The sequence below is a fragment of the Falco biarmicus genome, chromosome 8, assembly GCF_023638135.1.
Source record: "Falco biarmicus isolate bFalBia1 chromosome 8, bFalBia1.pri, whole genome shotgun sequence".
NCBI classification, from domain to species: Eukaryota; Metazoa; Chordata; class Aves; order Falconiformes; family Falconidae; genus Falco; species Falco biarmicus.
In genome coordinates, this window is record NC_079295.1 from 279,911 (window position 1) to 294,047 (window position 14,137).

At 47.4% G+C, this 14,137-nt stretch overlaps 1 protein-coding gene across 1 annotated transcript in view; it reads right to left on the minus strand.

Annotated features, from left to right (window-relative positions):
* Positions 1-9,878, minus strand: part of LOC130153710 (heat shock factor protein 5-like) — a 28,281-nt gene extending 18,403 nt beyond the window's left edge. The window contains 4 exon segments of the mRNA XM_056348955.1: positions 1,862-1,959; positions 5,202-5,576; positions 8,314-8,987; positions 9,667-9,878. Of these exon segments, the coding sequence (XP_056204930.1) occupies positions 1,862-1,959; positions 5,202-5,576; positions 8,314-8,987; positions 9,667-9,878 (1,359 nt within the window).
* Between the last annotated feature and the right edge of the window lie 4,259 nt (positions 9,879-14,137).

Here is a 14,137-nt window from a genome sequence, read left to right on the forward strand (position 1 = left end):
AACAGAAACGGGGCTGGTAACCAGCTTGCTGACTACTAGTGTGCCGATACGGTTCGCTGTCTTCGGGACTGGTCCAGCAGTTTCGTATAGGCTTTGCCACTCCTACCTAGCAGCACACAGCGTGACCAAACAGCCTAAAACGCCCCGCAAACCACACTTCAACAGCATCGCACTGAATTCCTGCAACTGGTAGAAGGTATCGAGTGGAACGATAGGAAATATACCATGCAATAGTTCTATTTTTTGTGAAGAACAATAAAAATGCTTAGTCAGCCAGGGCTGATAAATTTTACCGCTTTTGAGGATTTGTGCAAGTGGTTACTGATGGATGATCAGTACACCAGCCGGGCAGGATGCTCAGTACTGCAGCTTGCCACATCCCCCAGCAGAAGTTTGGGGAAGTATATGCCCCAGAACACACAAAAGGCAAACTGATTATTCCCCACAGCTCAGCAAGAACCGCAGGCAAACTGCTGTCTTCTGTACCACCTGCACAGCCTGTCACCACGTTCCAGGAGAAATGACCTAGGCTATGCTAAGACTCGGAAATCTCAAGAAGTCCCGTTGATCCACGCGGTACGATAGCTGTGTTACCCTGCTCAGAGACAGCCGGTTACTGACCTGGTGGAACTGATACAGGGCACTGCTTGCCTTTGGCCTTCTGTCTGCCCAGATGCTCGGCAGCTTTTTGCTGGGGGTTTCCAGGAAACAAAGCAACCACTAGCAAGTGGCCGAAAGCTCTTCTGACTCCACATGCCGCCCATGGACTTGCTTCTCCAAACAACTGATTTTTACTAGACCCTTTGGACACTGTATATTATCCTTCAATCTAGCCACAACACCACCTCTGACAACTCCTTTGAAATGATTTACTATCCCATGGATCTCGGCCTTCCGAGATAAGCTATTTAATTGTGACTGCCCATCGCTCAGATGGATCCTCATGTCCTGGATGAAAAAAGCAGCTCACAATGGAAGTGAGAGGACAAAGATGCACTGTGCGAAAAATAAATACTACAATATCGACGGCATGACTGGCTGTTGGCTATTTATAGCCTTACACTAACGTGTTACCCTGGCCATAACCTGCCCATCTTGGATAAGCTTATTTTTTAAAAGAAGTCACGAATAAAAGAGAAAGGTTGATATTTGCAAGACAGGAAACTGGATGATCAAGCTTGGGTAGGTCAACCCTTTTTCAACACGCATAAGCATAACTTGCTTCGCTTGTCCTCTGTGAGGGGGAAAAAAGTATATGCGTTATGCTGTAATAGAAAAGGAAGCTCTTGCATTTTTACTTCAGATCTTCTGATATCTGATAAGCCAGGCCCTCCAAATAAGGCGCAGTTTCCACTAAAATTACATAAAGCATTTACAAGAAGTACTGGAGTTATCTTTAATAAGAGATCTCCGAGGTGGGGCCCATTCCACAAAGTCACCTTAGTTTTCCTCGTTCATCAAATCAAACTCAGGACTGCAGGAAGCTGTCCGGGACAAAGAAGTGGAGCTGCTTCTCAGTATTTTCATAATATTAAAGAATCTCTTTTTGTCCAGGCAAGAACATTCTTCAAATACAAATGCAGGCTCATTAACTAAAAGCGATTCTGGTGAAGTCAAGCAAAAACACTCCACTGATGAGGACACCCACTATGCTGCTACCCTGAAACCTAACCTGAATTACAAAACTACCCGTTTAACATTCAGTGGTTCTTTGAAATAGGTATTTGTAAACCACATCACTTTCACTTCATCAAGCAGATCAGTTTTCAAATTTATATCCTTAATTTCACAAGTGTATAAACCTGCAGTTCATTCATACAGTCTCCTTCTCTTTCACCTCCTTTCAGTAGGCTACGCTCACCTGGAGAAAGCTGTCGTGGGTGCACGCTGAAGCAGTAGGACCAGCACAGCCAGCCAGAGGATCTGTGTGGGCTGCTGCTGAACAACTCTGCGGTGTGGCTGCAAGAATTCAAACACAGCTATCAGACTGCCGGAACTTGTGTCTGGTGTGCAGTTCTATTGCTTACTTTGATTAAACATTTCAATAATCACACAGTAAACGACATTCCAGAAATTTATTGTTACCTCCCAAGTCATTTTAAGACCAATTTCTTAACCTTAAAAATATTTAAGATATGTATAGATGTATTAAAAATATATATTGTAAAATTGGTAACACACACACATACATGCAGAAACCTCATAATCAGAGTCTTTTGTGTCTTAGTATCACCTCTCTGATTTGGCTGCTTGAGTTTCTTGTCACAATACACCACAGAAAGCGTATTCACATAGCTGAGCCTAGGTGTTCATACACACTTGTGACCATGTGAATTTTAAGACTTACAAAGAAAATGAATTATCTTAACCAAGAGTGTATCATTCCGAAGAATATCATGACTACTCCTAAACTACCACTCACCAGAAAGGTCTTCATAGGTAAATGAACCCTACAGCCACAGATGCATTCAAAAGGCGCGACTGGACTTGCACTGTCAGGTGGCACCAATAACTAATATTTCTCACATGCTCTCCATGACTGATTTTTCATTATTAGACACTCTCGGATAATAAAGCTTCAACGCATTTCTTTGACGCGATTCTACTACTGTCAAAGGTTTTGCAGATAGTTGAAAGTAAACAGAACTAAATCCTTAAACTAATTATGGTCTAAGGCTAGTGGGGAAAAAAAGACTTAGATGAGCGTATTTTATGTTACTGACTTTTCAATAAGAATCATAATGAAAAACCAGGGAAATCTTTTTGTCACGGAAGTTAACAAACAAGTTTGAATACACACAAAAAGAAATCTTTTGACAAAGTTCTACTTTGATTTCATTTAATGGGACTTCAAAAGTGAAATGAAGAGAGTCAAGAATAAGATTGAACATACATTCTTTAGTTCTCTCACTTACTAAATACATATCTTAAGGTTAACTATCACTTTCCAAACAAACTAATCTTGCTGCTGTGCTTTCATGATGAAGGAAACCAGACTTTTTCATGTGGACATTTGAAGAAACACGCTTTCAGCATTCTGTATGTTATAATATATAGAAGAAAGGATAGCGGAGAGATTAAGAGATACACAGGCACAGAAGTAAAACCGCTGAGACAGTCCTAGAGTGACAGTGAAAATTAAAAGATTTATCATACTCCAGTGAAATGTCACTTACACTCTCAGAAACGCTAATTAATTCACTGGAGGTTTCAAACGCCTCAGATTCCCTAAGTTTCTGTATTTTAGTTTTGATTACACCTTGCAAAATTTGGTATGTTTTCACTGCGTTCTCACACCCACCTCCCACCCCAGAAGGTTCTACCTGAGCAACATAGCCAAGTTATCCTTTAAACTTAAAGCAACGAGCGTCATCCAGTGAGAGAGATCTCCATATTCATGTCTAAATCTACGCTGGTCTCCCTCAGCTCCCCTACAGGCAGTACTTCAAAACAGGCACTTCCAGGACACCAGTAATCTTACCCCAAGACAAACTCTAAACCGAGCTACGTGAAATCGCACCCGAGACGCCCCTTTCCTTCCCTTGACTACGGGAGAGGGCTGGGGCCTTAGCTGAGACAGAGACAACTACAATTCATCATGATGAGTTTCAGCCTATGCTCTGTAACCAATAGAAACGCAAAGCGGGGACCACCTCCCACCTCCCACCTTAATTAAGCAAGTATTCTGGATGAGGCTTGGAGCTACCTGGTCTAATAGAAGGTGTCCCTGCCCATGGCAGGGGGGTGGGAACTTGCTGATCTTTAAGGTCCCTTCCAACCCAAACCATTCTATGACTCTCAGGACACCTGCTCCTGGGAGAAGACTTGATAGTTAGCAGCTGGTAAGGCAGGCTCCACACTCTGGCCACCACAGAAATCTTTGCATAAGGAGCACAAGGCAAGGAGCACGTGGCAGAAGTTGCCTGTCTCTTAAACATTTAAGTGTGTCTACAAGAAATGCCCAGCTCCTCAGAACCCTTCCTTGACAAAAATGACGTTACAGAAACTGTTGATTATTGTCCGAAATGTTCTCAGCAGAGGTCTCAGAAGACATGCACAAAAGATGTAATGATTTCACTGTGTAGGATTTCTAAACAGGGATAGATAGCTGTCTTTGTGAAGGTGCGGCTGCCAAAGGAGGAGCAGGCAGAAGGAAAGAATAACAACTGAGCTTTAGTTTGTTCAAGGAAAGAGTCACTGTTCTGAATTTCAGAAGTTTTAGGGAAACTAAAAAAAAACACCACAAACCCACAACAAATACACCACCACTCCCCAGAAAATACCCTATCATGTGATTTTTCCCATTCAAGGTAAGGGCAAGGAAAAGAACAGTAATTTGCTTCAACTCCTCTTCTGAAGAATAAAAACACTTCAGTGAGACTGATTTACTTTGCAATTGAGTGATTAAGTGAGACTGACAATTGTGGCAGAAATAATTTAGAAAAAAGAAAGGAGCCAAGACTTTTGTACTTTCTAGTTTTCAGTGCATAAAAAAATACAACATAAAGAAGCTAAGCAAGAAAAAAAATGTAGATACAAAAATAGTATGAGCAGAATGAAATATTCTACACCAGGAGTCCTCAAACTACGGCCCACGGGCCGGATATGGCCCCCCAGGGTCCTCAATCCAGCCCCCCCTATTTACAGAACACCCACACCACCCACACCCGCGCCGGGGGTTGGAGGGGGAAACCAAGCAGACGCAGATGACTTCCTGCCATCTAATCCGCGCGCCGGCCCCCTGTTTATAAAGTTTGAGGACCCCTGTTCTGCACAATACTTTTGACTGATCTTTGAGTTTAAAACCTTAACCTGGAAAAACATGAGACCAAGGCCTAGGATACTACTTCTTAACAAGGTCTCAGTGCTTTAATATCATTGTCCAAGTTTTGCTTAATTAAAAAAACAAAAATGAAAGTTAGCCTCACACCGACTAGTATTGGACAAATATTCTTCTCCTCGCCCTTTCACCTCAACAGAAAGGCTATCCAGAAAATCACCAGGGGACACACAAAATCTGGAGGAAGGGCACGAATACCAAACAGAAACTCCTTTTGCTTTAGGTCCATCTTCCTTTTAGACTTGACACTTTCTAATTCTCACTTGAGATATACACATGGCGGAGTATTGTAGAAAAATATTGGAAAGTCTCACTTTAAAATCTATTTTTGAAAAGCAAATGCAGAAATTTTTTTTCATACCTGTTGGATAGCAGGCTTGTGAGTACGGCACTGAAGATGCAGAGCTGCTGCAATTTGCAATGGATGCGGCAACGCTTTGAGTCCCTTGCTGAAGTGGCGGAAGAGAAGCCACAGGCTGGAGGGTGTACGTGGCTCCCGTTGGAAGTGTCTGGAGTACAGGAAAGGCAGCCCCTTTATCTGGAAAAGCTGGGGAAGCCCCTTGCCCTGGCAGCAACCCAAGTGGTCCCTGCTGGATCCAAGTGGAAGGGACTGGAGTCGGATCTAATCTTTGTGCTGGTAAAGTGCTGGGGGCTTGGCACGAGGTTGCCATGTAGGAGTAAGGAGGGAAAACACCTTGACCGTAAAGTTGATGAAACTGTCCTACAGTCAGCAGTCCTGCAGTGGGTACAAAATAAAGCGAAACAAGTGTTAAGGAAAGGAGTTTTCACAGGCAAAGAAAGGCAATATGAGGAGCCAAGGCTCTACAACATGATTTGGGAAGACTACCTTTGCTCCAGCGTACTTAATCCAGAAAGGAGACTGTACTCTTAGACCCGAGCATGCACTAACTGCTGTGTGGCACACGAGTGAAGCGCCAACCCAGAGGTGTCTGCGTAGCATTCAATCTCCTTAAACTGGCAGTAACGAGTTACCCATATTTAGAAATGTGCTATAAATCAAAATGTGTAGTAACTTACTAAACCAAACAAAAGCAATTTTGAAAGTACGGTGTGTTAAATCAGACAATACATTCTAAAAAAGGGACATCATAAAGCAAGATTTGACCAAACTCCACTACTGACAGCTCACAAACGGCTAAGGGAAGGGCAACGTCAAAATCCTCCAATGGACTTTGCAAGTACTTTATGACAAGTCATTTATTTGGTCAAGAAAAAAATTTCAAAGCCAATTTTTTCTCAGCTCAACTGGTTCAGTGCAGACTAAAATATCCCAGTCTTTGCCATTTTGTTATTTCTTAGACAGTCCTTTTATTCTTCTCTATTATTTTATAGTTTCCTCTCTCAGACAGTTACTGTTTCATGAAATGGTATTTGCTTTTATACCATGACAGCTCAATTTCTGTTTTGGTGACTTTGTGGAAACACTGACAGTAACACCGCAAACGCCTGTGCTCATTGATTTCTGCAAGAACTACTGCATTTGTGACTCCCCTGCAGGATTGCATTTAGCCATGAGAATTACAAGTTTCAGGATGGTTCACGTCAATAGGGTTTATCTAGAAGCCAGGCTTTCTCAGACCTGTAGTTTCCAATTCTCACCCAAAAGGACTTTTTTTTAAAAATAGCCTCACATTTACCTCTTGCACTCCTCTGATGAAATCAGTAACATACAGTCATTATTCTGCAAGTTCACATTTAACCATTAAGAATCACTAAACAAATACCAGCTGACCCTGAAGATTTGCTAAGACTTAATGTATAGGACCGTTTATTTCCTGTTCAGTACTTTCACCATTTATAAACAGAGAAGGAACAGGGGTATGAAAATTCTTTTGTTTATATTTTACCTTTGGATAGGGACATGAAGATTATCTAGTTCTAACACGTAAACAAGACACCACGGGATGCCAAGTTACCAACCTCCAGTTGCTGTCCAGGAATTGTTCCTGAATGTTTAACAGAGCGTTACACCCTGCAAGACACTGGGAACAGACGTGCCCCTAAACAGTCAGTACAGAGCGCACAGTGCATTGTCAGCCTGTCAGAACTTGACTGCATAGAAACCCCAATGTTTTCCTTGTTCTGTCTTTCTAGAAAATGAGACTCCTAGAGCAAAAACTCTGAAACTGCAGCCATAAAAACAGAGGACAAAAAATGAAAGTCATCTCTTTCTCATAATTTCCTTTACCAATGGTCTGCATTACATCAGACAAACCACGTCACTGAAGTCTGCAATGACTCATCTTCGCCTTAACAAGGTTAACATCAAATCATTAGTTTAAATGTTTCCTAGCCTCCCTACTGAAATAAGTTCCATCCCTTCTCAGATGCTTCATTTTGTCTTCTTGGTATTGCACGTGCAGTTCCACACACATCACGGAAAACACCACTTGAATTAGATGACAGTTCCTACCCTGACACAGTAACTAAGAGTATGGGGATACCCTACTCTGCTCTAAAGGCCAGCCGGTGCTGCAGACAGCAGTACCGTCAACTGCTTCTCCCCTTCTCCTGGTCGCACAGTCCTGCCGCTCCTCCTACACCGCGCCTTACAGCTCTGCACCCATGGGGTGCATCACTCGGGTCCAAGAGCCAGCCAGGCTATTAAAGTCTTCTCCGATCACTGCGCTGAACCAACACGTTGCTGTATCAGCTGCAAGGAAGATGACAGTTAACACGCCACCAAGGGAATGGGAAGCCGGAGTGCTCTTCTGGCAGCAGCCCAAGAGCACTGCAAAGCAAGATATTCACATCTTCCTTACACAGCACCAACTACAAAGCTTTAGGGCCGATACAAAATTTGTGGAATAATCCTGAGGGCTCACACTTGTCTTGGGAAAACTCAGATCCTCTCAAAGAGGGTTAGAAAGAAAGAAAACACGTTCTAGGGCTTTTCAGCAGTATTATTTTCTAATTAGCTCTCACCTACTCATTCAATCAGTTTTAAAAACTACGTAGCTTGTGAATTCTTTTTCAGGAGACAACTGACAAAAATCTTACTACCAGGTCTCGTCTCCTTTGCACAAAACTAACAGGATGCTCTAGTTATCACTTCACACGACTCACTGCTTCACACACATGTAATGACAGCATATTAAGCATCCCTACTGATGGGCATCCTTACTGACGGGCAAGAAGCAGCAACGTTCATCTGGTAGAGCTGTGCCAGCTCCACAGAGATCGAGCAAGGGTGTTCTTAGTGTAGCACGCAATGGAGACTGTACTGTAGTCTACAGGCAGCCTGAAATACATGTGAACCATGCTACTCATGCTTACTGGCAGCAGATCTACCTGCATAAACAACAACAGCTTCCCTACACCAGCTGAACTGAGATGCCACCGGCAAGGACAGGTAACCCTTCTCCCTCAGGAGAGCGTTGATTTTCAAATCCCATGCCACCCAGCGCTTCTCAAAAACCCACCAAGGCCCCACATGGCCCACTCTGACTCACCAGGCCTGCTGAGCGTCGAGGGCGGAGGCAGCGGCTGCCCGTTCAGTGGCGTGCCAGGCAAGCGCTGGAAGCGGTTGGGTGGGCGGCTGGTCACATCCAGGCCCGCTGCCATCTTCGCCTTGCTGCCCTTCGTCAGGCGCTTCAGGTGGACGAGGAGGTCGGGGCGGTCGCGGCGAAAGTGGGGGCTGCGGAAGCGATGCAGGGGCCCGGTGCAGTTGCCACCGTTGCCTTGTCCACCCTCTGGGCCCGGCCCAGGCCCGGGCCCCACCACACTGCTCCCCGGCAACATCCCCACCTTGCGGAAGCCATAGAGACTGAGCTGCCGGATGAAGCTGCTGAAGTTCTTGGTCTTGAAGAAACCGGCGGCTGCCGCTGCCCCACGGCCACCCGGCTGCGCGGCGACGGCCGGCCCGGCGCCCAGCAGCTCGCACTCACAGAGCGGCTGGTTGATGACCAGCCCCTGGCCGGAGGCACCCCAGCGAACGGAGCGGCAGCGCGGGCTGTTGACCAGCCGCCACAGCCTGGCGGGGAAGGTGTCGGCACCGACGGGGACGGGCTGCTGCGACGCGTCCGTGTCGGTAGGTGGCACCAACCGCCGCGCGCTCAACCGCCGCCCGCGCGGCCTCCGCTTCCGTGCCCCGCCTGCGAGGCGCTGCCCGCCGCGCGCGGCCCCCGGCCCTCAGCCCCGCCGCGGCGCTGGTCCGCGCAGCGCCCCGGTCCCTCGGCACGGCACGGCCGCAGCCCGGCCCCCCCTCAGCCCGGCCCCCCCCTCAGCCCCCCCTCAGCCCCGCCATCCCCTCAGCTCCCCCTCAGCCCCGCCATCCCCTCAGCCCCCCCTCAGCCCCGCCATCCCCTCAGCCCCCCCTCAGCCCCGCCATCCCCTCAGCTCCCCCTCAGCCCCGCCATCCCCCCCAGCTCCCCCTCAGCCCCGCCATCCCCCTCAGCCCCCCCTCAGCCCCGCCATCCCCCTCAGCTCCCCCTCAGCCCCGCCATCCCCCTCAGCTCCCCCTCAGCCCCGCCATCCCCCTCAGCTCCCCCTCAGCCCCGCCATCCCCCCCAGCTCCCCCTCAGCCCCGCCATCCCCCTCAGCTCCCCCTCTGCCCCGCCCCCCCCCAGCTCCCCCTCAGCCCCGCCATCCCCCTCAAGCTCCCCCTCAGCCCCGCCATCCCCCTCAAGCTCCCCCTCAGCCCCGCCATCCCCCTCAGCTCCCCATGTCCCCTCAGCCGGGCCATGTCCCTCAGCCCCGCCATCCCCCTCCGCCCCGCCATCCCCCTCCGCCCCGCCGGTCCCCTCGGCCACCCCCTCCGCCCCGCCGGTCCCCTCACCCCGCCGGCCCCTCAGCTCCGCTGCCACCAGCATCTGCCGTAGCTTCCGTGAGCGACCGGGCGGCTGAGGCCCGGGGCCGAAAGCTGCCGCTCGGGGCGGCCCCGCTGCCAGCCCACAGCCGTCCCGGGGGCAGCCTGGACGTCCTTGAACCACGGCGCGGGTGGGCGCCGGGCCGTGGAAAGCGGCTGCAGGCGGGGCAGAGCGGGGAACACGCGCTCCGCGACCCCGCACCCCGCCATGGCTGCCCGGCGCCCCGGGACCGCGCGCGGGAAAGGGGGCGGGGCCGCAGGGCCACGTGACACAACATCGAATCCCAGGGAGGGGCGGGGCGGGGCGGGGGCGGGTTCTGCTGAGCAGCCGGACCTGCCCGGGCGCCGCGGCTGCCGCGGGGTGCGGGCGGCGGGGACGGAGAGGGGCGCGGGCGGCGGGGGCTCGGGAGCTGCTCCATGTGCCGGGGGCACCCCGGGCTGGTGCGTACCCCTCCGGGAGGAATGCAGCCGGCAGAGCAAAAGTGTCGGCTTAAAAACCACTGGCAGTTCACAAAAGGAAAAGCGAATTTATAAGGAGTGCAGAGGAACACGGAACAAATCGGGAATTGTGTCACATTTGCCCCAAAACCCCCCAGACCTGTGCAGTTCTGATCCCCACGCCAGAACAGATCAAGTGGAGTTAAAATGGGGCAGAGAAAATCAGCAGCGAGGGTAAGAACTAGCTTCAGCGGAAGGAAATACTGAAGAAGGAATCTTCAGAGGGGCAGTTATATAAAAATATAGGTAGTAAAGTTGTAGTTAGTGTAAAGGAGGCAAGCACGACTCATGGAGGATTTCAAACAGGAGAAATCAAATCAGGTACTTAATCACAGGGAAACCGGGGAACTAATTGCCACAGGATGTTTTGGGTACCACAATGTTACTTGGCTAAGGGAGGGTGTGGGGGGGTGCGTGTGTGTGAAGAAAAGAGAGAGGAAAAAAGAACAAGATTAGCTACATTCACAAAGACTAGAACTCTTAAAGCGGCACCTTTGTCACTGCGAGTGCTTGCACTGTGCGCTGGCACAGCTCTGAGGCGGTGCCTGAGCTGCACTGGTGCAGATCTGCCCTCTTCTCAGCCTTGTGCTGTCAGCTGTGACTGCAGGCAGACTGCAGGAACCAGCAGAACCATCCTTACCGCTGCAGAACAGGAATCTGCTATGAACCAACAGGCAAAGAAGAGCAGGGAGCCAGGGAAGGAAGAGTGCGGTGATCTCTCTCTCTGCTTGCATCTTGCCCACAGGTCACCAGCAGTGGCAGAAGAAAACGACATTCCTCTGTCTTGGCTGCCCTCAAAGCAAGACAGTAGTGAGAAGACTGAGCACCTGTGTGTTTTGTGACCTCAAAATACATTATCTTGGAGTTGTCGTAAGATTTCTTAGCAAGAAGGTACAAAACCAAACCTCTTCTTTAACTAAAGTTGTCCTTATTGCTTTGGTTTACAGCACAGCCCCTAACCACCAAGGCAAGTAAAAGCGCAGTAAGTTCCAGAAAGGGAACAAAATTGAATAAACTGATGGGAAACTGTTCCTATTTTTAAACTGAAAGCAAAATCCCTCTGCTCTTCTGCATAGCTGAAGTGAGGAAAATGATGTTTGGGTGGGGTTGCTTAACAGAGTTTCACACTTCAAATTAAACCAGAAGCAGAAATTTTGTCAATGTTGTCATCAAAGCTGAAATCCAGCACCACAGAAGGATGCTGCTTTACCCAAGGAATTAATGGTCTACGATTCTAGTAAGCTCATGCTGTCATCTTCCCAAGACGCTTTGCAATTTTTTTCCCCTCGGTAATAACTTATTAAGAATTATGTTGCTCAGTGTAAACAGCTAAAACTTAAGTAAAGCAAATCTGAAAAATCCAGAAAAATGTCCATTTCACAATAAATTCTTCTTGGCATTCCTGAGGTTGTCTTTTGCATTACTTCAGTGAAATGAATTTGGGTTTCTCTCTCCTTGTGCAGCAAGAGTGCCAGAAGACCATGACTACCTGATGGTGGGACAGGTGAGGTTTTTAGTGTATCATCCGTAACTCAGGGCAGAGCCAGCAATACGTAGTCCATAACTGAAATGCAGAGCATGATTCCCTAAAACTAACACAAAGAAACAGCGGTCCCTTTCGTACCACTGGCCATTCTTGACTTCAGCCACAAGAGTGGATTCATTTGCCACTTCTTGGTCAGTGGGTTAAATTTGGTCCTGAGGACTTTAAATTGTTACTTAAATCGTCAAAGATTGTTATTAGCCAAAGGTGATGGGAGCTGCAAGAACAAATAGCTTATTACTAATTTGTATCATTGACATATGAACCCAGTGCTTTCCTTCTTTTTCACCCATGTGAACTCAAATTGCTGTTAGCCCGCACGCCCCTATTTGCCATGTACCATGGCAGTTACTCTCTGGTGTGTGCCTCTCTCACAGCTGTGCCTTTCTCTGCAGCTAGCTTTCTTTCTCCTTCCCTGCTGCGGGACACCAGAGATCTGTCCATTGTACAGACGAGAAGGTGGGCCTTTGCCAGAAATTCATAATCCTCTTCTGCCAGTACTTAACCTCCATTCCAACCTTTTGTAATAACCTCCTAGTTTTCTACATTTCTCTTGCTTATACATATATATAGTACAAAAAAACCCTACCAACTTAACGATGTAAATTATACATTTTGCAAACTGATTCGGCAGAGCTGAACAAAAATGTTATTGTTAGCTTGTCTGCTGTATGTCAGGGCAAGGACTCTATGTCAGTGGGAAGAAAAATCCTTTGTGACCAAAATGTAAACCAAAGACCTATCTTCCACAAAGTTCAGAACTCTGTGGCTATCCAACTGCACAGCAGTTCTGTCATCAGAGCAGCTTACCTAAACTCACCACCTGTTAAAGGGGGATGATGAACTTCTTGCTTCCTTTAATTGCACCCTCTATAAAACCGGTTTCATTTCACTCCCTGCTGTTCCCTGGTGTGGGGTCAGCAGGATGCAGACAGCACCCTTCTGTGCTGTGAATTGGGGTCTGATGGGTGAGCAGTCTGCGGGTGTGGGGGTGGGGACAGGAAGGGTACTGAGGTGACACCCCCCAAGCCCAGGGCACACTCGCTCCAAGGACAGGCAGCCCCCCTAATTCAGCATTTGAGAACCAGAAGATGCTGGTGAGGGCTCCCAGCATAGGGCTCCATTGTCTGTGGAGGAAAGAGGGTTGATGACTTTGATGTTTATCAAGACGAGTGCTCTATAAATTCATGCTCCCAAAAATTCATGCACTACTACCATGATTTTGGGGTGCAGAGCGCAGGAATTTAGTTGGTGGTCCTAATCCACCAAGCTAATGCAGCTTCATAAAGAGACTATCTGTCAGCTGAGCTACGGTAGCAACGGGTGTGCTCTGGTCAGCCTGAGTTGCAAAGCAGTTTGGCTAGATAAGCATCTTCTGATACAAAAAGTTTTAAGGGTAGGACAAGCCTTACATGGCTGTCTCTTGTAATTATCCATTCACACAGATCATCTTTTTTGAAATAATTTGGAAAAATTTTGAAGTGTTCCCAAGATGTAGGACAAGTGGCTGGATCGTAAGAGCATAGATATTTCAGATCCAGGTGGGTAAGTATCTGAACTACCTCAGGCAAGATAAACCCAAAGTTTTGTTCCTCACAAATCAATCACAGAAATGAAAAATTACCGTTATTGTAATATGACTATATGTAAAATGGCAAACAAAATATGACAATAGGGAAGTCAGTGGCTTTGTTACATGCTCATATAATCTGGTCCTTAAAAGCTATCTCCTGGCTACATCATTGTTGCAGTGAAATTCATTGCTCTCTTTACACATCTTTGAAACTCTCATGTATCAATGGCTATGAGATCAGAGTATGATCATCTTCAAGGAAGAGTTGGTAGCTCACTCTTCGCCAAGGTTGTAGAATGACCAAATCAGGACTTCTACATACATATTGTCAGGAATTTTGTCTGATTTTGTATTTCGGGGGCTGGGGGGTCGTGGTTGGTTTGGTGGTTGGTTTTTTTAAAGAGGTCATCCCTAGAGGATTCTTAGCTCTTCCTAAAGTTAATTTCCTCTGAAATCAATCCAAGTTAAGGCGTTCACCATCACGCAGAATGTGTTCTTAATTTCCTGTATTCAGTTAATGCTGTGATCATGCTCAGGAAGGTCCTCCACTGAAGTCAGGGCAGGTACAACAAAATGAGAATTCTGGATTTGGCTTCATTGTCCAAATTCACAGTGTCTGGGAGATGAATAAGCCAGGCTGATACTTACAATGATGCATAGCCATTCTCAGACAGTTTAGCATGATACGTTATTCCAAAAATCTTTTAAACATGCCAGCATTTGGACATTCATAAGGTTTTTAACGAAGAACTCTCCCAATGCATTTAAAACCATTTTAAGCCTTGTATCACTAACAAGACCGGAAGAATTAAGTTGCTGTGACTTTGCATTAGTGGCCATGACAGCATACATTCA